The sequence below is a fragment of the Pseudoliparis swirei genome, chromosome 13 (assembly GCF_029220125.1).
Source record: "Pseudoliparis swirei isolate HS2019 ecotype Mariana Trench chromosome 13, NWPU_hadal_v1, whole genome shotgun sequence".
Classification (NCBI taxonomy): Eukaryota; Metazoa; Chordata; class Actinopteri; order Perciformes; family Liparidae; genus Pseudoliparis; species Pseudoliparis swirei.
The window spans coordinates 8,663,647-8,688,047 of NC_079400.1; the positions used below are offsets into that span (position 1 = coordinate 8,663,647).

Below are 24,401 nucleotides of genomic sequence, written 5' to 3' on the forward strand. Positions count from 1 at the left end.
TGTGTACTCATCCAGGCTGTTGGTAGCAGTCCTGAAGACATCCCAGTCAGTACAGTCAAAGCACGCCCGTAGATCCTCCAGAGCCTCACTGGTCCACTTCTTGAACTTCCTCACCACAGGTTTGCAGAGCTTTAGTCTCTGCCTGTATGAGGAATCAGATGAACCATGACGTGGTCAGAGTTTCCCAGTGCAGCTCGAGGGACGGCGTGATAGGCCCTGCTGATTGTTGTGTAGCAGTGGTCCAGAATGCTCTTCTCTCTGGTAGGGCATTTAATTAACTGTCTATATTTAGGAGTTCGTGGCTGAGGTTTCCTTTGTTAAAATCCCAGTACAATAACTAAAGAGTCCGGGAAGGTCCGCTCCACACCCGTATCTGTTCAGCGAGTGTCTGTTGTGCCTCGTTCACGTTCCCCTGCGGCATGTAAACTCCGCCAGGATGAATGAAGCGAACTCACGTGGGGAGTAGAAGGGTTTGCAGTGGATGATAAAGATTCCAGGTCCGCGAACAGTGCTGTAGAATCACCGTTACGTCGTTGCACCAGCCGTTGTTGAGGTAAAAGCAGATTCCTCCACCCTTTTTACCGGAGAGCTCCGTGACCCGGTCCGCTCGGAACAGCTGGAAGCCAGCGAGCTGGAGCGCAGAGTCTGGTATCGAGCCACTAAGCCATGATTCCGTGAAACACAGAACGGAGGATGAGGAGAAGTCTCTGTCTCTCCCCACCAGCAGCTGGAGTTCGTCCAGTTTGTTGCACAGTGAGCGGACGTTGGAGAGAAATATGCCCGGCAGCGCTGTACGAGATCCCTTTTCCGTAGCCGCATAAGCGCTCCGAACGTTTCCCTCTCCGCGGCGTTTCACCACGTGGCGAAGGTGAGCACACCTTTTACAAAAATGTCCAGTAACTCCACAGAAGTTAAAAACGTTGGAAGTAAATCCGCTGGAGTTGTTCCCCTGATGTTCAAGAGCTCTTCTCTGGTGAAAGAGCTCTGGGAATCCCAGCAGAAAACAGTATTTAAAACGAAAACAATAAAAAACATCGCGCACCAACACACCGAGGCGACCTTTCGCGGCGCCATCAGATTTGATGTGTGTGTGTAAATATGTTTTTTTCTCATACAACCCAGGTGGAGCAGAGGGATACAAGACTTTACCATCAATATATAATTAGTTCCTCAAAAAATGAGGACATTATAGATGCAGCACAAAATCTTACAGCAGTGTTTTCTTTTCATAAAATCTTGCCTGTACTTCAGCTGAATCGGCTGTTCGACTCAAGGACTCAGAGAACCATGTTGCTCGTACTTCTCAACCAAAAGCTTGTTGTCCCTGATGTCCTGCTTGCTTTGGCATTGTGCCGCTGCCCAGATACCGATGGCAGTCGTCAGCCGCGGCAGCAGCCGGAGAGCGATGATGAGCCATTGTGACGCTACAGTGAAGAGATGCTGGCCCACGCATGAGCTATAGGACTGCATTAAGTGGGAAGGAGGAGTGCGCTTTGTCAGTGAGTGGCAGGCGCGCAGATTGTGGGAATGAATGCGGAGTGTGAGCGAGAGTGTCGCGAGGTGGGTGTTGGAATACTATCCAGAATGTATGCTTTTGTACCACATATACACTACCGTTCAAAAGTTTGGGGTCACTTAGAAATGTCTTTATTTTTCAAAGAAAAGCACTGTTTTTTCAATCAAGATAACATTAATCAAAAATACACACGATACGTTGTTAATGTGGTAAATGACTATTCTAGGTGGAAATGTCTGGTTTCTAATGAAATATCTCCATAGGTGTATAGAGGCCCATTTCCATCAACGATCACTCCAGTGTTCTAATGGTACATTGTGTTTGCTAATCGCCTTAGAAGACTAATGTCTGATTAGAAAACCCTTGTGCAATTATGTTAGCACAGCTGAAAATAGTTATGCTGGTGATATAAGCTATACAACTGGCCTTCCTTTGAGCTTGAAGTTTGAAGAACTAAATTAATACTTCAAATATTAATCATTATTTCTAACCTTGTCAATGTCTTGACTTCATTTTCTATTCAATTTTCAATTAATTTGATAAATAAAAGTGAGTTTTCATGGAAGACACAAAATTGTCTGGATGACCCCAAACTTTTGAACGGTCGTGTATATATACAGTATATAGTGCTGTGGTGTACCTGTGCGCGTGAGCGAGCGCTTCAGGGTTGCCACATGTGCGAGGATGGAAGAAGACCGCTCATATGATGTCTCACCTGTCCCGCCGCCTCCGCCACCACCGAGGAATGGCTTTGACCTTCAGCAGTGACAATGGAGCAATGCAGCGATTAGACGACACTTAGGCATCTCTCACGCTGACCCCTATGTCGTCCTCTCGCCGCTTATAGCGGTCAGGCCACACCCACCTCCTTTTAATACCCAGAGTTCAATGTTGTGTTGTTGGTGACACCAACCTCCTAAACATAGCGGTGGGAAGGAAAGTGGACAAGGAGGGTTTGCAAGGGTGGGGTGAAGTGGTTGAAGATGAAGTCGTTGAAGTAATCTTGAAAACATGAGTCCCTCAGTTGAATTTATGTGGAAGTGATTATGAAGGGATCCCAAACTCTCTGTTACAAACAACTCTGTTTCCAGGGATTAGAACAGACACGTTCAGTTTTACCTCGAATTAAAGTGAAGTGGCAGCCATATTTGGTTTCACACCCTGCATCACTCGTCTCACCCCGTTTGATCTTCTTTTAGCGATGTCACCACGCGGATGTGCCGCTTAACCGTCTCGCCGTCGACAATTTGACTCACTGTCACATGCAGTCCTGATAAAAACAAGGTGCTCCGGGTCTCAAACGGTCGGTTTTCATTTTAAGAACGAAAGAGCAAAGCGAGGCGGATAACCGGAGGAGTGAATTAAACGAGGTCAAAATGGGGCCGGGTGGCTGTGGAGGGAGAGAGGGGACAGCGTAAGAAAAGCAAACAAAATGGAAGGGCGCCTTAAGAGCATGGCAACAGGTCACTTATGAAAGGTATTGGAGAGAGCGGGTTTGGCATGAGCCTCACGTTGCACGGCGAGGGTGCGATCTCCCCGCGGACGGTGATGAGCGCTGGACCTCTGATGGATGGTCCCACCTCGGCCCCTCTTTGCGGTGTCGTTAGGCACGGAGGCTTGCAGGACTTGTCTGAAAGCAGCGTGCGGCGCCGGTGGCCATTCATCACCGGGCTGCCGCGTTGGCTGAAGCCATCAAGAATAAAGTTCCACCGGTGTGTGTATTCTGGCGCCGTGCGGAGGGAGGAATTTCCATCTATGAGTCATATCCCTCTGCTGCGGCCTTGAGTCTATTTCCACTCGGGCATTTTGTGCAAACAGGACAAGTTGAATAATTGGAAACCCAACGTAGTTGGGATTTACTCACCTGTGTGTTGGAATTTTCAGTGAAAATAAGCATTCAAACTCAAGCTTTCAGTTGGATTTCTAAGGTTTTTCACAGATATCTACTCACATTAAGATTCAGTGCTTCACCCTCTCATATATGGTGTCTTCATACATACTCCGTGATCCCCGAGCTGGCCTCCAGCGTCGGCTTTATCTCTGCTATTTTACTCCAGTATGAATTGGATACCGCTATATTGCACAGATACAAAGCAAAAGGGCAAACTCATTTTCTCCGTGCAGTGCAGCTTAACTGGTCCAACGGCGGTTTTATACCCAACTGTAAATGTACACACATGCCTCGGATGACATTCCACTTTTTATTTCACTTTTTTCTCATTTTCCCAGTGATGGGCATTAAACCCTCCAATGACGGCGGGATAATTTGGTGCTTTTGGGAGTTTACGGCAGATTAGGATCCAGACAAATCAGACATTGTTTAGTTTTTTCCCAGGACTAAATACAATGCCTGCAGCAATTTGTTGTTTCAAGAGAAAGAAATGTGATCAAATAAATAAATGAAGACGCCAATGTGAAATGGCTTCACGAGTGCTGTGATAGTCATTTAAGCATTCAAGAAATAGCAGCAGGTATGGCCACCCACCTGTATGAATTTGAGCTCAGGTCAGCAATTTGCCAGATTGGCAGGCCTGGTGTGAATGAATGGGGTCTCCTCGTGACTGCTGGAGCATTATCAAGTTTGATGGAAAATGGGTGCTGAAAACTGGAGTGCATCTTACATAAATGGAATGGAAAAAGCAAGTTATTTTTTTTCCATAAAGTGCTGGAGGAGAGTGGCTCACTACGAGCGGTGGAGTGGCTGAGCCTGTGTTTTTAGTGTCCACTTTTAGACAGATGCTCATCAAACAATGGCAGACACGGTGACGGAGGTGGGCCGGCACACCCATCAATCACAGCGCAGCCAATGCACTTCCATTTGAGGGAGCTGCCATTCACCTGAGAGGTGAGAGAGAGAGAGAGAGAGAGAGAGAAACTGATTTGGTAAAGTGGAAGGAGAAGAGCTGCCACTTCTCCAAGACACTTCCTGGAGTCGCTACCTAGAGCTATTGGACCTAATTATTGCATCGCTGCAGGGAGCACAGCTGTCGGTGTGTAGGTGTGTGTGTGTGTTTGCAATGCTTACAACGTCTCTCTGTTTTCAAAGTAATTGTTTGAGAAAATACTTTTTTCCTGATCTGTTTATTTCAGCTGGCGATCCTCTGAGGTGTGCACCAACAGAAGGAAATAAAGTCCCTTCTTCTACTATCGAGTCACTATTGTGATACGGCGGAACACAGAGGGACCAATAGATGCTCAATAGATGTTTGTTTTTGTCTTGTTTCATTGTTTCTCTCAAAAGCATTTCATATTAAAAAAGAGAACACGGCAGCAGAAACTCAGTTGGGGTAAAACGTACAACCTCTCTTCCAATTTATGCTCCTGTGTTGACAAAAAAAAGAGAAGCCAAATTAAACCTTCCACTTCCACACTCCTTCAACACATCTCACTTTGGGTTTTACAAGATTTATTTCTCTCTCTACCACAAGCAATACTTACTGCTTCTGTGTTGAGAAGAATAAATGTTCTAGCTCAACCTCTACTGAATAAAAAACAAACAACAACAACACTCCAGCTCAAATGATGAACATTTTGGGATTTACGGACTTCAAAAATCTTCTGGTTGAGCTTTGCAAGCAGTTTGTTGTCAGTGAAATCCTGTATTGAATGAGAATGTTATGTTCAAGAAAGTGCAACGTCCTTGGGAAACTTATCAGCCGGCAACCTCGGCCGGGCCTCTTAGACCTCGGTGCAGCTTCAATGCAACATGTTATCCTTCCAAGCAATCATTTGTACTCCAACATTGCCTTTACGATGTCGTACTGTCTGCGGTTGTGCCAGACCTCAACAAGATTAAAGTATTACTCACGAAAACCTGTTAACTGTCACGTACATGCCTTCGTAGTATTCCATCTGGACTCTCAGTCTAATTCTCTATAAGGAGCGTCTCTCCCGGCTACAGCGTGTATGACGTGTTTCCCAGCACCATCAGACCTCATTTTAACAATTACTTTTTAGGCACAAGTAAACCAGAAGTCATTTTGTTTTCTTCATTTAAAAGCTTAATCTTGACCCTGCAATCAGCAGCTGACAAAACAACCCAGCTGAAGGTCCACTTAGCAGCTGCAGTGGAGTTTACGGTGCCAAAATGTCCTTGGGCAAGGCACTGAATCCCAAAGTGCTCCCAATGGTCAGGCCGGCAGCTCGTGTGAACGGGTGAATGAGAGGAAACGTTTTAGAAGCGTAAAAAAAAAAAAATGTCAGCACCTGATTTTCTTGATTCCCCCCGAGTGTAACATTCGAAAGCATGAATAATACACGTGTTCTTTTATGAACAAGTTGAACTTGTGTTACATACAGCCTGGCGTAGCCGGACTAGTCGCCACAGCGCGGCGTCAGGGCTAAAGATAGGTCGGCTATAGGCGGGAAAGTAAAGCTCTTGCATGTTTTGTATTTCTTCAACGCGATCGCTGTCGTCAAGGAGTTTTTCTCCACAGATTGCAGAAGGTGGGGCAGAAGGACGTCTGAAAACGTTGTTTTTTTCACAATGTTTGGCCTTTCATCCGCAGCGTGTTCGACCATCAACATTGGCTATAATAGTCATCGGCGCATAGTTCCCCACCGGCCTGCCCTCCCTCCTCTCTCTCCTATCTCTCGTCCTTTCTGCCATCTCTTGTTATGTTAAAAATAAAAAAAATGCACAAATGCATCTCGTTTGCCACGATGACTCCGTGACAGATGGTCTTGCCGAGTATTGGGCTTAATTTGACTGACACAGGGCACAGCACACAGCAGCCCTGCTCCCTACCCGTTGCCGTGCGACATCATATCCTGGCTTCGGAGTCTCTGTGTGCAGTGATGTAAATAGAACCCTTGTTTGCTCCTCTAACCTAAACTTCACACTTTATTATACAGCTTAGAGTGTTTTTGTACCTCCATCTCTTATAATCACTCTGCTCCTCCAGCCCAATTCTTCTCCTCCTCCTCCTCCTCCTTTTATGCTTCATCCACTTTCCCCCTCATTCTTTTTCTGCGACCCGGGTATACAGGCACAATAGCTTATACCGATCACAAATAATACCGAAATTGAAAGCTCATTAATGAAAGATTCTGAATAGCAAACAAGATTGCATTCATTCTGGGCCCCACATACAGTACAAAGACCGGAACACAAAAGCAGCCAACATTGACCCCTGCAGGAGCACAGAGGACTACAGCAGAGCTTTTGTTCCGGTATTCATACGCGTACCCTTGGCCGGAAGAGATGACCCCTCTACTCAGAAGTAAAGGATAAACAACTTTATATTTCTGTGGAAATGATGAGAAGCGAAACACGGCTTGTCATAGCACAGGATTCTATCCACTTAATGCAGTTGTGTTCTTTCCCGCTGTTCCTTTCTAGATCTCCGAACACATATATGTACAATAGGCACACAGTGGAAGCAATCAGGGCTCGGGGTAAACCAGCCATGATTACAGGAGGTCAAAGAGAAACGCATCGCAGAAGGGAAGATGGAGCTAATTGGCTTGCTGAGCAGTGAAAGCAGCCCCATCCATTCCCCTGGCTTTATTAGGATATGCCCTTCATTAGGTGAGCACAAAGGGGACACAGCAATGATTACATGTATCCCGTGGAGATGGAGGGGGCGTGTACAGTGCACAGAGTACAGTGTGTGTGTGTGTTGCAAAGGGACAGGAGGTGGCGGAGGTATTTCTTTTTGTCGAGCTCGAGGATGAGCGGAAAGCCGCCAGCCGGCGGAGACGCCGGAAGACAAGGATGAGGTCTCGGCACGCAGCTCCGTTTTGTGGGCGGAGAGACGTTCACCTGCCGTGTGCGTCCCAACGATGGACTCTGAAGCGCGCTGTGTAAACAGAGACGTTCAGCACACGCGAACATGAACATTTAAACTGGCTTTTAGCTGTATATCAGGTGCGATACGTGCACCGTGGCATTGCAATAGAGGATGAGATAAATTGATGCATTGGATGATTTATTTGTTTTCTATCAGTTGTTATAGGAGACTGAGAAAATAAAAGACCAAAGAGAGGTGAGATGCCAAATTGGTGTGAAGAAGAGACGAGAAACAAAGCATGTTCCGAGAGCAGCCGATGTTAAAACCTAATCTATCGACCCATCTCGACTACATATTGCCTCTACGTGGCAATAACAGATGGATTAAAGGAACAACTCTCGTGCTTTAAAAGCCTTCTCAGGAGGCCGTGAAGTGGAATGGTTTCCAGAGTGAGCAGGCGTTGGAGTCGGCGAGATGTCGGATAATGGCCTCTCTCCTCCCAAAACCCGCCTCGGCCATCAAACGCTCGGCATGTGCACTAATCATCTTCACTCGGTGGCATTTTTTTATTTAAGAAAAAGAAAAGAAAAAAAGCTAGCACTCTTTCAAACAAATTCATATTATCCAGCACAAACACACGTATGACAAGAGGTCTAATAGCGCTTCAGCCGCTTCTCACGACCAACCGTTACCACGTCACCACATGCGGTGACCGTGGCAACGAAGCAAACTCCCTCTGATGTAGCGGACCGACGAGCTAACCGCGCCGTTTTCGTCGGAAGCTCGGGGAAAACGCCGGTTGCTGAAGATTGTCCCGCTGTCGTTCACAAAAGCAACGTTGAAGTTCAATGAGCTCTTAGTCATACTAATATGCTTTGAATGAGTTCCACTATTTTTAGATGACTGGTAAGTGTTACATCTTCTCTGGAGGGCTGTGTCTTCGTGATTATTTTCTCCTAACGCGTACTGTTTGTGTTGTTGCGCCGTGGCCTCCTGATCAAAACAACCCCCGTGATGTTAATTTTCTTTTCATTCCGACGGCGCGCTGAGAGAGAAAGAAGACTGGCAGGTTCTCAGGAGAACGTCAGAACACTTTGAGATGTTTCCTGTGTTCTGAGGTTTTGTTTCTCCTCCTCCCCAGACACGCGAGACGCTACTCGTCTTCATTGGGTCCCACAATAAAGGAATTGCTTCGCCTCCATAAACATAGCGGCGTAATATGTTTTCTACGGAGATTTTTCTCTCAGGATCTTGTGGGAAATTAAAGCAGCTTGCTTTTTAACACGCACGCGTGTACACAGATGTGTGTGTGTGGAAGAGACGGGCCATTACACACAAGTCACCGGATTTGAGAGGCACGTATCGGCATAGATTAAATCACATTTTCTTTCATTTTAATAGGACATAATCTTTCCAACACCTGTTTGTTAAAAAAAAAAAAATCTTAGTGTTGCTCAGTTTCACAGCGTTAGCTGCTCAGTTTTTGCTTTGTGAGTCATTATCGGGGGATGGGGGGGGGGGGGCAGGGGGATGGCTGCGGGGTAAGTGATAAAAGTAAGGCATGCAAGCTGAGAGCTTAGCCTGTCGTGGCTAAAGGTTAGCGCACAGATTTACGACAGTCCCTCTTTGCCCAGACTGTTTAAAGAGGTAGACACTTTTTTAATGTTGGAGCAGCTCTGATTGATTGTGGCCAGACGGGGCTGTCGCATCCCCCGCACCGGGGGAGGAGAGAACGGGGGAGGGGAGGCACAGATATGTGAGTGATATCAGTTTTCAAACTTTTGAAGGTGAGTGATCATTATATATCTAAAATCAATGGCTCCCAAGTCGTTCAGCTTGTCAACTCTTTAGAAGAAAGCACTTTCAACACTTCGCCACATCGCAGGTTGCAGGGGGAATAAATATATAACGGACATTTCTGGTAAAAGTGATTTTTGTTTGTGTTGCCGAAACATGAATCTTCTTCGTTTTGATCTGGTTGATTAGCTTGGTAAACCTCACACTTTTTCTTCTGATACCTTGGGGGGGAACATGAACCTCGTGTAGAGAAACCGCATCCTAGAATGACCGGAGTGTAAATCCCAACACCACACAACAAATAAAATGGAGCTGGGTGTAGATGTGGCATTTATTACAAGCTGAACAGGTCAAAAAGAATTAAATACAAACAGAAATATGACAAATGATGAAATAATATTGACTAATTTAGTTTGGTCGGGTCATCTTCTCTTGTCACTCTCCTAATGCAGGGGGTTAGGGGGTCTTTGGACCTGCAGCGCTGGAAGACCAACTCGACCAAAGAGTAGCACTTCCATCACGGTCTTCTAGGAAATGTAGTGCTACAGGCGGGGAGGAGAAGGCGTCACTGAGCCATGAATTGAATGAAAAGGTCCAACAAGATTCACGTGTTTGTGCACATGTACAGTATGTGTATGTAAGGCTTGGCTTATGGATATCAGTCAGTTATAATCCGTGTGCCATATAGATATGTGTGTGTGTGTGTGTGTTTGCACAGATGAGGGCTAGTGTAAATCAGCAGCCGGCCTTGGTTTGAATGTCTCAGGGATGAGAAAAAAAAATCAGTCAGCACACACACACATATCCATACACACGCACACACGCCTGCCAAACACGGATACACAGGGAACATGTACAGTAATGTACTGATATACATACAATGCCACATTTTGGTGCCATTTCCCATCCTGCGAGCGCGCACACACACACCTACACACACACTCAGCAATAGGGCAAGACCAGTGTGCTAAATAAAGACAGACAGTGGAACAGATTTTCACACCCAGCGGGGCCATTAGCAGCTCAGTGAGACCACCAGGAAACTTCCATCCTCATCAGCACCACCAACACTTTGCATCCAGACACCTGCCGCCAGAGAGCGGCACGTACGCACACGCACAAATTGTGTCGGAAAGAATAAACCTCACGTCGACCCAAACGAGCGCCAACACGCATTCATGACACACGTTGTGATGAACGCACGGTCGGCCATGCCCATCAACGTCACTTGGTCCGCTTTCCAAAAAATTATTTTCAAGCGTTAAAATTAGAAGCACCTGTGTTTGTATGTACGTGTGAGGCTGCGCCTGGAATATGTATGTGTCCGGGAGCACCGGACTCCTGAGGATTGAGCTAGGAGGGAGGATTTTACTTCACGGCTGCAGCCGCAGCCTTCTGGGACCTGGAAAGTAGCTCGTGTGTGTGTGTGTGTGTGTGTGTCTTTGTGTGTGTGCGTTTCGATTGCCTGATTTTTCCGTGAAAACTCAGCAGTGTGGTTTAAAGGCTAAAGCTGAGAAAAACGTGCCAGCTGTAAAGCAGGTGACAAACTTATTGACAAGATGTGTTATTAAGAGACTCATCGGAGGATTTTTCTCAGAGGAGACAAAACAGCTTTTTGATTTCAACACATCTTTCTGCTATTCAGCGTGCGTTACCTCGTGTATTTCTAACCATGAAAGGAAATCCTAAATAAAAGGTAGTCGTGTGTACATTATCACTAAAGTGGCATAAATCAAAAAATTTCAAGGTTCCGATGCTGTAGAGATGTGCTTGAATATCAAGTATCACTTGATGTGTTGTATTTAATTAGTTTCTTTCTTTCACACTTGTTGTGTGCGGTTAAATTAAAAAAAAATCTTCACTCAATAATTCTATGTGACTGACAACGTCAATTAAAAAAGTTTTTTTGACCTTTTTAAGAGCATTTTGAAGGAAATGTCCGTGACCGTAGCTCTTATTATTTTAGAAATGAATTCTCCGAGTTCTTCTCAATTATGAATTCCCACCCCAGGTCAGGCATTTGTACCTGGCACTGTTTTCATTAATGGGAGAGATGATTTAATTGACGGTTTGCTGCAGTCTGGTTTGTGAGCGTCCGTCTGACACACTAACCTGCGTGCACGCACACACACACATGCTCACATGCCCCAGCCTTGAGACGACCTGGGCCGCGGCCCCAGGGAGCATCCTCTGGCATGAGCCGTGCTGTATGCAAATGAGGAGGCCTCTATCACACAATAATTGCTTTGTGTTGCACAGGAAGCACACAGAAGAAGCTCCAGTTGGGCGGGAGCTGGTTTTGTGTTTGCATTCATTGGCATTTCCTGTCATGACACAGTTAATACATATTACATAAGCCTCATCTACCAGTGGTGGTGCTTTGCAGTATACACAGCTTGAGGGTGAGGGCCGTTACACGTTTACACTCTTCTGGTTATGTGACAAATATAAGAATGATGTGCACCGAGACTAAATTACTTTGTATTTTAGAAAAGATAATTGCATTCTCGTCACACCCTTTCACTCTTACTAAAGACCGACGAGTGAAGCAGCCATTCACTCTTCTATCACTATCAACCCCCTCCCTCCCATTTAAAGTAATTATCAAATGCAAAACACTGTAGACTTGTAACCACATGTTGATAATGCGTTGTTGTATTATTAATTTTAATTATTAATTGTAATTTTATTTTTGTATTATTATTATTTAATCTTTTTTAATACATTTTTTTTTTATATATATATTTATATATTTTTAATTTATTTATTATTTAGCAGTATTTTTTATAAGCCATTGTTTTAGTATTTTCCGACAATTAATCGATTAATGCAAAAAAAATATTTGACATATTCATCTTTAAAGAAAATAATCACTATGCAGCGCGTCCCCAGGGTGTCCTTCTCCGTGTGCGTGTGATTCCTCAGTTAGATAACAGCCATGAGCTCTCATGGACTTCCTCATGAGAGGGACGATTGGAGATACTCATCAGTGATCAATGTTTCCTTTGGCCTCACAGCCTCCTGCAGATGAACGAGTGTGTACTGAGTATCATGTGTACTAAGTATCATGTGTAGTGAGTATCATGTTTACTGAGTATCATGTGTACTGAGTATCATGTGTACTGAGTATCATGTGTAGTGAGTATCATGTGTACTGAGTATCATGTGTACTGAGTATCATGTGTACTGAGTATCATGTGTACTGAGTATGGTGTGTACTGATACAGTACACATGCTCATGCTGTTTGCACGCCCCTCTCTCCCTCTCACCGCATCGCTGTAGGTCCCTTCCCTGACTTTCCCCACGCCTCTCTCTTTTTTTCTCCCCCCCCGCCCTCATCCTCTTTTATCTCCCTATCGTAGATAAAAGCAAAGCACACATCGCCGGGGAATAATTAGTCTCAAATCACGATTGCACATCTCCCTCTCTGTGCCGGGCGGAGTCACCCACACTGTGTTGGGGGAGGCCCGGGCGCTCTCCCTCAAAAGGCACCTCCGAGACTCTTTCACATGTTATCTCTATCCTGCATCTATTATGCGTACATGTCATGTTCTGCCATGCTGCTCTCTCATATTCCATTTTCACTCATTTGCTTCTCACGTCACTTAAATTACAACTTGTGAAATTCTCGATGGCGATGCGAGTCGAATCCGACGGATCGACGCTGGCGTCTTCTGTCTATTTGTTCTGGATGTGAATTAATGGCGGGCGGCCTCAGGGTCAGAAAGTCAGAAATCACTCCAGCGTTGTTTATCAAGATACATCAAGACGTTGCTGGGATGTATAAATATTCATGAGTGACTCACATATAAAATGCACTTTTGCACTGTGAGCAACAACCGTGTTTATTATTAATTCCTTTTGATTCCTCTTGTTCAATTTAATCGGTCATCTGTATCTTTCAGAACATTTCATATCGTGCTTGTATACAACAGTATCATACAGGACGAATAAATACCTACTAACTCCTTTTATTCGATTCAATTCAGTTTATTTTATGTAGCTCAACAACACACATTACAAATGTACAGTCTGTACATAGATAATTATAGACTTAAAACAGCACTATGAACCAGAATTGCGTCACAAATCAGCAATATACTTTTTTTATTGAAAACTGGAAACCAAGTATACGTCCCCATGTTGTGTACCCCATGATAACATACTAAACCTCCCGCTGCACAGCAGCCACTACATGAAGTGCACCTTTCCAAAAGTCTCATTCAAATGACAGTGAACAGCTTGTAAATCATCCGTGGCGGCTCACTACACTCTTCACTTTTAATTCTGTATTTTCCTCCCCATCCCTCCTCTTATCAGTCGAACTCCGCCGGATTTGAGGAACAAAATATCAGCGCAATAGATCATTTTGACAGTTTAATTTCAATGCTTGATTATCAGTCAATTCCATGATTATATTATCCAACCATCCAATTAATGTGTTCTATATTTACAATGATCATCAGGTAGGCTCTCCCCTGATGCGCCATTTATCAAGGGTGAGAGATTAGACCCCCGAGGGACCTTGGCAGTTTGCGTGTGAGGCCTCTTGATTGAGATATACAAATCGGCGTGTGTGTGTGTGTGTGTGTGAGTCTGTTGCCGTGTTTAGTGCATCACCCCGTGGAGAGGTTCTCGCCGGTCCTCCTCGATCCGTTTCTTCACACTTCAACGGAGCGTGTTGGGGAAATGCAGGAGGAGCGTAAAGACAGAGCGAAGCGGGAGTGGAGGCGAAGGAAATGATGAAAGGATGTCATGCCTCCTCCTTCTTCTCCTCCTCCTCTTCCTCCTCCTCCTGCTCTCTCTCCTCTCCTATCTGCTCGGTCTAGCTCAGAGGAAAGTGGTGCCAATGAGTCACTGACACACAAATTCACAGCAGTGGAGCGCCCAAGAGTCGAGATCGCCCAAAACGGGGCCCAACAGTGCCCAACGGAGCATAACACACGGCCCAAAACGGGGCCCAACGGGGCATAGCACACGGCCCAAAACGGGGCCCAACGGGGCGTAACACACGGCCCAAAACGGGGCCCTATGGGGCCCAACACAAGATTAGGTAGCTCCAAATGGATCGCGTTCAGAAAGAGCTTTTCCATCTGGAGTGTGGCAGCCTGGTGTTTACATGACCAGTGATCATCAAACATAGCAGAGTGTGCTCAGTCTTAAGTGAGATCCGAGCATCTGACCAATCTGTCACAAATCCGATAGATGTATAACAATTCCTCCTCGTCAAAGGTTTTCCCGCACTTTGACGACTCCCCGTTTGCTCCTCATCGACGCCTGGTTTATTAAGACGAGCGATAAGCTATAAGTTACCGCTAAAGCACTCACCTCTTTTACGTTCTTTCGTCTGTGTTTTCTTCGGGTTCATGTTGGCTTCAGATGCTTTCGAGGTATTCTTTTTCCTTCGTCTCGTTTTGAAAACTTCAAATCCGAATTCTGTCATTTTTATCCTCCACAGATGACGTGCCTCCTTACTTCAAGACGGAGCCGGTGCGCAGCCAGCTCCACCTGGAGCGCAACAGGCTGGTGCTGACGTGTATGGCCGAGGGGAGCTGGCCGCTGGAGTTCAAATGGATCCACAACAACACGGAGCTGACGCGCTTCTCGCTGGAGTACAGGTGAGGACCCGCTGAGTAACGTTGATGAAGAGAGAGAGAAGATGCATTACTGAGTGAGTGATTGGTCCCATTATAGGATGGGAAGTGTCATTCAAAGGCAAAACGCCGTCTACATATTTGGTTAAAATTAAGTCATTTTGACATTTGAGACTCAACATGAAAATCAGCTAAAAAACCAAACCATGAAAATCCAAACCGCGACTAATAAGTCCTTCACGTAGAGGTGGCATGTTGTTCATCCTTTGAGGGTCAAACTAACATCCACCAAAGCACCATTTTACCACCTTTTCCTCCAGTAGCTGTTTTCTCATACTTACATTTAATTGTTTTAATAATCACGTTTGGATTCAGTACCACGGGAATGAGGTGCTATTTTAGTAAGGGAGTAAGCTCCCTAAAATGTAAGAACTCCGCCCCCCCGTTTAGTTAACGTCCAGTTATAGTTTCATCATAGAGCGCCCCGCAAGAATTGTTCCTGCTGTTCTTGCCTTTTCTGGCTTCCTCTCTCTCTTTTTTTCTTTTTTCTTCTTCTTTTGCTCCTGCCCCTCTCCTTTTCCTCTGGTGTCGCTGTGACCTCCATCACTCTCTCTCTTGAGAGGCGGCGCACAAGCGAAAGGCGGGAAAGAGAGTCGGGGCAGGAGATAAACCGTCTTTCATGGTAACTCTGAGATCTCAAATGTGGCGAACATTGCTCTTATCTCAGCGGGCGGTTTGTCTCTGAGCGGTGTGTGTGTGAGTGTGTGTGCTGTGTAAAATCATGACCAGGTGAAATTTTTACTTGCAGAAGATATGAAATGCTCTAGAAAACTGTTCCACTTAAACACGGAGGAAATAAAAAAATAATATCCAACGGTGTGTCCGTGCTTAAGTGACATACATTTCTGAATTTTGACAAGTTTTTGCATGGGAAAAAAAAGCTGTGTGTGTGTGTGTGTGCGTGTGTGTATATACAGCCTTCCTCATTCCTCGAGTCGACCTTTCTCTGTGCCAGGAGAGTATTGGAGCAGAACAGACCCCCATATTTAATGAGGTTATGGTCCAGGTGCCCAGTGCTGAGTGCTGGTTTAAATATTGACACTGTGTGACTTGACCTGGTGTCCTCTGGCAACCGATCAATGCTGCAAGGTGTGTGTGGGCATTACTATTCAACATAAAGCTGGGAGTGTACGTGTGTGTATGTGTGTGTGTGTGTGTGTGTGTGTGTGTGTGTGTGTGTGTGTGTGTGTGTGTGTGTGTGTGTGTGTGTGTGTGTGAGAGAGATCTTGCAGGAGGTATAGTGAGTGGCACACTTTAAGTGATCTCCTGTGGGGAGTGCCACATTTGGTAAGGAACAGGCTGGGCATTACATTTTCTCACATAACAGCACATTTTAAGCATTGTATATGTGTGCCAGCCAGTCACACACACACACACACACACATTGTTGTCACAGCATTTTGGCAAGCTTCGTTGCTATCTTTGCTCCCATATAATCATTTAAAAGATAACTCTCCAAATTATAATTCAACTTAATTAAGATTGAAGATTATATCCAATACAATTAAGGATTTCTGAACCCATCAGCCCGTGAATTATCCCGCTCATGATGCTTTAGCGGATCGATCGGTCTGTAAACAAACAACACGGCGTCACAACTTCCCATCGCATGATCGGAACCCTGCGGGGCGTTTTCACCTGGCATGCCACCAGTCTGAATGCCGCCAATTAACCTCGAAACTTAATTAAGGGAGTTAATTATTAATCGAACCTCAAGAGTTGTTTTGTTTTGTTTGCCAATTGGCTCTCGGCTGAGTTGCTGGAGTGTAGCCTTCGATTCCTTGAGGGGAGAGTAAGCCTTTCTCCAATGTGCCTGTAGTAATGAGACAGACAGACCGACTGCAACAAAACAAAACATCTTGAAGGGTTTAGCAAACAAACAATCTATCCAACAGTCACTCACAGAAGTAAATGAAACGGCGTGATGGACGAGACGAGACGGTCCCAGCTCTACACGTCCACTCTGATTGACTTTTCATCTCTTTGTGCTCACTCTGAAAATCAGTTTCCCCCACAATGCAATGGCGACCGACAGAGTGCATTCATTCTCCACCGACTCTGCATTTACACAATCAAGAAAGAGAGAAAGGAAGAAAAAAAAGAATGAAAATTAGATTAACATTTGGACAGCCGGCATAATAGAGTGTCACTTCGATCGCTCTGGTAATGACCGGTCTCTGTGAAAATGTGACATGTATTCAGAAACAGGCCAGAACAACAGGTTCATTTGTGTGTGGACATTTATATTTCTGAAGCGACAGATTAAGTGTACGTCGATTAAGTTGCACTCATTTATTTCCTGTAAATCCCCACCTGCCTCTCTCCACAGTGTTGATCTCTCTTTCATCCTTACTCTTTGCTCATCCTGTCTGCCTCAGACCGTTCCACTCGTGCGTGAACTACCAAGCAACGTCTTCTTTTTTTTAAATTTCCAAAAATATATCTAATTTCATGTTGGCTCTGAACAAATTAACACAAGTTCAATTCAAGATTATTCCATATCTGGGGAAAGAGACGACGGGATCAGCTTGCCGACTAGATGGAGATGAAGGAAAAGCAAGGAGGCAAGGTAGAGGATGGCAACATGTTTAACGTGTGTGTGTGTGTCTGTATGTGTGTGTATATGTGTGTGTGTGTGTGTGTTTGTGTGTGTGTGAAAAATGATGACTTTCATACCACTTAATTTAATGAGCAAATGCCGTTTCATCGTTCTGATTATTGTTCTGAATGTTTGTTTCTTTATAATTTCTGCAACATGAATATAATATCAGTAAGAGTTTAATCCGCTCTTTATTTTCATCTGACGTTGTGCGGCGCCATTTGTCATAAACAATCGGAGCCTCAGAACCAGGCAACTGGATGATGCCCTTCTTTCATATCTTTCTCTAAGCATTCTCCATAAATAACTAAAACCACACGAGCCAAAAGAGTTTGCTCGTCAGCAAGTTGCAACCAGTTGGAGGTCCCGTGTGTGTGTGTGTGCATGTGCATGTGTGTGTGTGTGTGTGTTTGGATTAGGGAGGAGGGTGAAGGTGCATGTGTGGGAAATGAAAAGGAACGATGAACAAACAAAGCTCCAAATATGACCTTGAGAATCAAATCTGCCCTTTGACTCACTTTTATTCTCCATCTTGCATCCCCCACACACACAATGTATGGAAAAAATAACATCTGACCCCTTCCAAAAGTAATGTGTCGGTAAACTTTAACCGAATGTGATTCACTCTGCTCCTGTCGTCCTTGCTCATTGTGTCACCGCGATGCTCTCGCTGAGGAGGAAGAAGAGTAGAGCAGGAACATGAAATCACAGGCGGAAAACTTGCCCTCACTCGAAAAACAATCCCCTCATGTGAGTGACTGGCAGGGCCGAGAGCTGCAGCTCTCTCTGGATGACCTTAATGGATTCCTCTCTGGAACTAAAAACATCCATTTTCTATCTCCCTGGCATTCTCGTGCACAGCCCCCAGACACAATACCTTTTTTTCTTACCTCCTCCCCCCCCTGGTTTTCTGCGGCGGAGTGGAAGGGAGTGAGTCCGTCTGAAAGAACGACAGCGAGCGAGGAAAAAAGGAAACAGGCGGCATTCATTTCATGATGCATGTTTACTGTGTTTGTTTGTGTGTGCGCGTGTGTGTGTGTGTGTGTCTTAATAGGTTTTCGTGCAGTTGCGCTTCTGGCAGGTACGGCTGCTTTTGTAATTTGTGATCCACGGCCTGCATTATGAAAACACGTCTGCATAAGCACCCGTCGAAGCGTTCACATTGAAGCGCACCGACACATGGGGGACGTGCCATACCCACCAGCGTGTCTCACGCGCCGTACGTCGTGTCGTCGTTGTCGCCCGTGGACTGTTTGGGTAATCGAATTTGCGGTCGTGTTGATGCAGCACGTGATTTTGCATAATGATGAATATGCTTTGATGGAAACATACTGGTGAGGTTCCCCAACGTTTAGCTGTGACCTACATTGGGAGCGGTGCTGGAAGAGGCTGCCGGTGTCTGCAGGCCACTTACTCTCTGATTCGAATAGACCCGCTCAAGAGAGGGTGCAGCCGCCGGTGCTGTGTCATGGAGTGATTGTGGTGAACCGCATGTGACAGAGAATGGTGGCGGAATCATGAGGCACTAGAAAGGCCTCCGAAACAGACGTACAGTAAATGCCGGGAACCGGGATAACGGCGAGCACACACCGATCCGATATCACGTTATTTCTTCCATTTATAAATGAATAAATAAATAAATATATATATATAAAATAATATATATATATATATCATCGACTCCAGAAAAGTAAACGATAGCCGCTTCCAAAATCCAATGCTGGAAATAACTGCCGAGTGAGCCATCTCGTTTGTTTCCCATCTTTGTTGAGAGGTGACAGGCGCCAGCGGAGAGTTCAGGTGTTATAAAAGATGGAAAGGGGGAGGATCGTAAAAATTGAAAACCTGAAGTGGTTCAAACATCAAACAACTTTTGCCGCTGTCAACTTTTCTCTTTTTTAAGTTCCTAATATTGATTCAACCCCTTCAACATAACTTTTTCAGTATCTAATTACTTATAAAATATTCCAAACGTATTGAGGCCACAGTGTTAAATTGTCTCTGCCAGTGAGAGCGTGCGACAAACTCCACCACCTGCTAACGCGACCTTCACCGACAGTGGATGCGGCGCGGTATTTCAGTCACGTGGGCGTGTGCCTCAATCAAATAGTATAATGTCACACGTGTCACATCTCAAATGTCAGAGGGGCCTCGCTGCTTTCAGAACATACGATTGTCGGCGCAGCTTTTTAGAGTAATTAGCTTGTATCGGGGTCGAGGCTGAAGAATTCCACGGTGTAAAAAATCAAATCAATCAAATGAATATCAACAAACAAGTGACAAAATACAGCGACAGTTTTTTTGTAAATCGTCTCCATCAGACAGCGGCCCATCTGTTGAATCCTGAGAGTAGATGGAACATCTGGATGTGATCCCTCTGGACTTGGTGACCAATTACCCACTATTGATTTACCCCTAGCCTAAGCCAGAAGCCGCCATTTCCTGTCATGTGTCGCGTGTGACGAGAAGAGAGAAGACGCTCATCCTATAGAATTCGAGACGATGATCTCAATATATAAATCAATACACTTTCAGAGGACGTCTCCTCCAGAAAGAATACGGTACAATCATTGATTTGCTGCCAGCGGCTCTCAGGCCCACCCGTGAGGAACTGGAAGCACAGGTGCCCGATTGTATTTTACTTGACCTGTTGCTTTCTGTGATGGCGATTTTTCTACTTGCCCAGTGTGAGCATATAGCCCACAGAATAAAGACGCACATCCATCCATCATATAAACATGTGAGAATTATAAACCTGCCTCTTGTTCATATGGTGCCGGACGCACGAGCCGTTGAGGTCTTCGCAGTGCGCCGCCGTGCCGCAGGTGAACTCATTAGCAGAAGTAAAATGACATTAAAGTGTTGAAACGAGGGCGGCGGCCTCGTCGTAAACTTCAAACATCGTCGCCACGCGTCCTCTTTCATTACGAGCTGTAAAACAATCGGCCATCGGCGAGCGGCGGCCTTCGGGGGCTTCCAAAAGTTTAGCGGCGAAATGACAAGGAAACGCACTGATGAGATCAAACGCCGGCTGTCGGATTGACGGTGCGTCGTGATTTACTCTCATGCATCCAGGGTGTGATTATAACGTGCGCCTGTGAGCCTTCATTAGCTGGTAATTTAAGTACAATGTTATTGGAGCCAACCTTGGTCAGGGGTTTGACGTTATTACGGGGGTGCTCACCGTCATCTATCGAGGATTATATTTTTGCCATCCCGTCATCTTTCCCTCCCTCTTTCTCCGTCCCTCCGTCTTTTCATTCCCTCCATCGTTTTCCACGCTCTCCTCGCCGCCTCTCCTCCCTTCTGCGAGCCACTTCGTACCCAGCTCCTCACTCTCCTTCCGAGTGGGGGCTAATTAAAGGGTGTGTGACAGAGTGCGCTGACGACGGGACAATCAATCAATCTCTGTCCAACCCCCCCCCCCCCCCCAATGACCTGCTGCCAGCACGCACAGCTCCGCAAAGGTTAATTATATTCATTATATAAGGGACAGGGAGAGAGAGAGGGAGACAGAGCGAGGGAGAGCGCCGCCTAAAGTCACCCTGAAGTGGCTCCGGGGTGAATTCTCCGCAGGCCTCCTCCGCGAGGTTCAACTCGGAGCGCCGGCGCCACCTGTCAGCTTCCTCTCTCGTCACGTCTGCTTCCTGTTCGCCCCGAACTCTGACGCGACTGACAGCTTTGTTTGATTCGCCACCCTCCTTCCTGAGCACTATTCCATCATCTATTGACCTCGTATTCCCTCCATCTATGCATAACACATACACGTAATTGTATTCATTTAGTTGATGGAATATATGAAAGGAGTCACACGTCGTTAATAGAGACTCCTGATTAGTTTATTACGCCTAAACAGACTTTGGGCCAAAACTAATTTAGTCCTTCGGACCCAACTGACGCTGCCGCTAATGAGATTTGATTTCACTTCATTTTCTTTTTTTTGTTCTGGATATTAACAGCCTTCAGACACACGCAACCATTAGTTAGTGCAGCACTTCTTTCATTTGGTGGCAGCCACTTCCAAAAGCGCAAAGGCGGCCTCTCTCGGAATATCCATCGAGATAAAAAAAAAGAAACTTTGTTGGTACTGACGTTAATAATCTGGCACCAATTGCCAATTTTCTTTCCCCTGTATTCACTGAGCCTGATGTCGTGTTGACGTCGGAAGATTTCTGATCTTGTGTTGACTTCCATTCGGGAAATGGGATCATCTTGTTCTCCGTGTTTCTCGAAACAATCCTCAGTGAGTGACACATCCATTGTCTGTCGACACAGAAACTGCGTTTGCTGGCAGCCAGTCGTCCTCACGCAAATTAAGCAGATTCACAAGGTGTCATTTCTGTTAATTTCGTCTGATATTTTTCATGGACGTTGCTAGGCAGCAAGCTGGATGTGTAGAGACTGACGACAACGCCGCTCTCGAACAACGTTATGATTGGTCAACATGTGGCTGCTGTGAACGGGTCAGACGCACGTCATCCGTAGACCGGTGACGGATGAAAGGAAAAAAATGCCTAAATTGAGTGGAGCAACCAAAATAATTGCACATGCCCCCTAGGGGCCTCAAAGGGGGGCTGCATGGGTGTAATGCGTTAGTGTTGGCGCTCTCCGCCGCCATCGTCAAAACACTAAATGAGAGAATATCTTTTTGGAGGAATGGTTTTTCCAGCTCAGAATAATCTCCTCCGCGGCACATTGAAGTCGGTCGGGCTGCCTCCTAATTGGTTGTCATTTTTTCTTTTCATTTGTCTTCCGTCTGCATGTGTGTGTTTGGTATTAAGTAACTTTACTTTGCAACCCTGAAGGCACGAAAACGCTTGGTACGACTTTGAAGCCGGACTTTTTCTCAGCCCGATCAAATTCACAATTTTTAAAAATACATTCATGTATGTGTTGGGTTTCATTTCGCACACTTGTGTGTATGGTTTGCTTATTTTACGCATCATTTCAGTTTGCTTCTCTTCCCTTAAGCCTTTGGCCGTCTGTGACAATGTGCCTATTCATTTGGTCTGAGCACTGTTTGTGAAGTTAACATCCCACACACATTGGAGCAATCCTGAGAGGAACAACTTTTACAACGTGTCAAACTTTTTAATCGTTCTCTTTCGCTTCGATATAGTGCACTCAAGCTCTACGCAAACATGTAGTTGTAATGCAAATGAAGCCACTTTACATAAAAGGTTAGATCACCAAAAAAAAACATTTCAAACTAATTGCATGTGGTTGCAAAAAATAAAAAATAAAGAAGCCATCCCATCACCAAAGGGCCCACTCCGACATGCCGCCTGGCAGTGCGCTAAGCACTCTAGAGCATGTAGCATGCAGGAATGTGACAGCAGAGACGGCAAGCGCACTCGCAGCGATAAGTGTTTCACCTCCCACAAGAAGCATTTATTTTGACAAGGATGTGTTGTGCGAGGATGACTCAAATTAAACGTGCACAACTGGCTTTTGCGGCTAATTGACACAACTCCGACGTGGTTGTGCTGCCGTCTAATACGCCATCAGAGACTCAAACAGTTGGCCACCGCACTGCCATTTATTAGTGATTGGAAGAGCTGTTACGATGATGAGCAATCTGGGTGCACGGTCTCCCGAAAGAGTGACTTGAATTTAAATTGTGAGCAACCGTTCTGTGTAATAACCTGGTATGTACCCAGATATCCAAAAAGGCGCGAGCACACAGTCAAACAAACATTGATCACTGATGAGCATCTGCAGGTGTCGCTTCCTGAAGCCAGTAGACTGGTCGTTAGTTCATAAGTGATGCTTTCTAACAGCTGTGACACACACACACATCGAAGTAACGCGGGTTGTTCTGTGAGGGATGAAACCAGAGCGCTGGAGTTATTTACATGACATTCATGAAGGCACGAGATACGTTTTAATTATAGTCATAGTGGCAGGTTTTCAGAATAAATGAGTCGGCATATTTTATCATCAGCACTCGCCACTTGTTCTTTTGGCATCAGCCGCATCTCCAGATGTGGCTCAAGACACGCATACATCAAGTGGGTCGTTACAGCAGCTTTGTAAAGTGCAGGCTGCGCTGCCTCTGCATGGCGGGGAGGCGGTACTGCCGCCACAGCTGGACACAGAAGTCAAGGTCAACGGCTGGAGACACACAGCTTCCACCTTCGTCCCAGGGGATGTCGTGCGTGCGTGTGTTTGCATCGAGACGATTTGAATGCGAATGTGTTTGTTGCCTGTCTGTGTGTGTGTGTGTGTGTGTGTGTCTTCGGGGAGAGCTTTGCTGTGGAAGCCGGGTTAGCCTCTTGAGCATCATTATCATTGGAATAAACAATAGCTAAGCTCCGACGTCCTCTGTGCCCTTGTTCATCTATTAGATGCTCTTACGTTTGTCAGTGCATGTGTGAGTCTATGTGTGTGTGCGTTTTCAGACACCGGTGTGTGTGTGTTCATGCTTGCAAATATGCAAATATCGGTGTTTTTTCACCTTTACACGAGTACCCTTTTGAATTCTACTTTGCTCTTGATTAGTTTACCAGTTTGTTGCAATTTAAAAGAATCCTCATCCATGTCTCATGTGTTTGTGTGTTTTAAAGGTACCTCATCCCCTCGCTGGACCGCTCCCATGCTGGCTTCTACCGCTGCATCGTGAGGAACCGGGTGGGAGCCCTCCTGCAGAGGCGCACAGAAGTACAGGTGGCCTGTAAGTATCCGCACGGGATGTTGGTGGAACACAGATGAATGGACCTCATGGATGAATAAAAGGATGGATGATGGATGGATGCGGAGGAAGGGAGTGTGTGTGTGTATGTGTGTGTCTTTGAGTACACAGTATGCCGACACACACTCAACTGTTTGGTTGTCTTTGTAGCAAGGACTGACACGGGAGGGACAGCTGCTGGCTGGGTGAAAGATCTACCTGCATATCATCCGGGGAGTTATCAACCCGGACAGCTGGTCCACTCAGCCGTCTCATTAGACCGATATTTTTTTTCCGTTTTTTTTTTCTTACTTTGTTTCATTTCAATATGACCGCTGCTGACTCCGTTCTCTCGCTTTTGTCAACAACATCTGTCATTTTTCGCCCCAGAAAAGTAGAGCTCGGACGCGCCCGCGTTTTGCCCGTAAATGT

The 24,401-nt window shown here is 45.6% G+C and overlaps 1 protein-coding gene across 9 annotated transcripts in view; it reads left to right on the forward strand.

Annotated features, from left to right (window-relative positions):
* sdk2b (sidekick cell adhesion molecule 2b) overlaps positions 1-24,401 on the forward strand; it is a 251,231-nt gene that overhangs the window by 155,192 nt on the left and 71,638 nt on the right. For all 9 annotated transcript variants that reach the window (XM_056429473.1, XM_056429479.1, XM_056429475.1 and 6 more), the window contains exons 2-3: positions 14,505-14,664; positions 23,866-23,972. In XM_056429473.1, the coding sequence (XP_056285448.1) occupies positions 14,505-14,664; positions 23,866-23,972 (267 nt within the window). The remainder of the gene's footprint in view (positions 1-14,504; positions 14,665-23,865; positions 23,973-24,401) is intronic.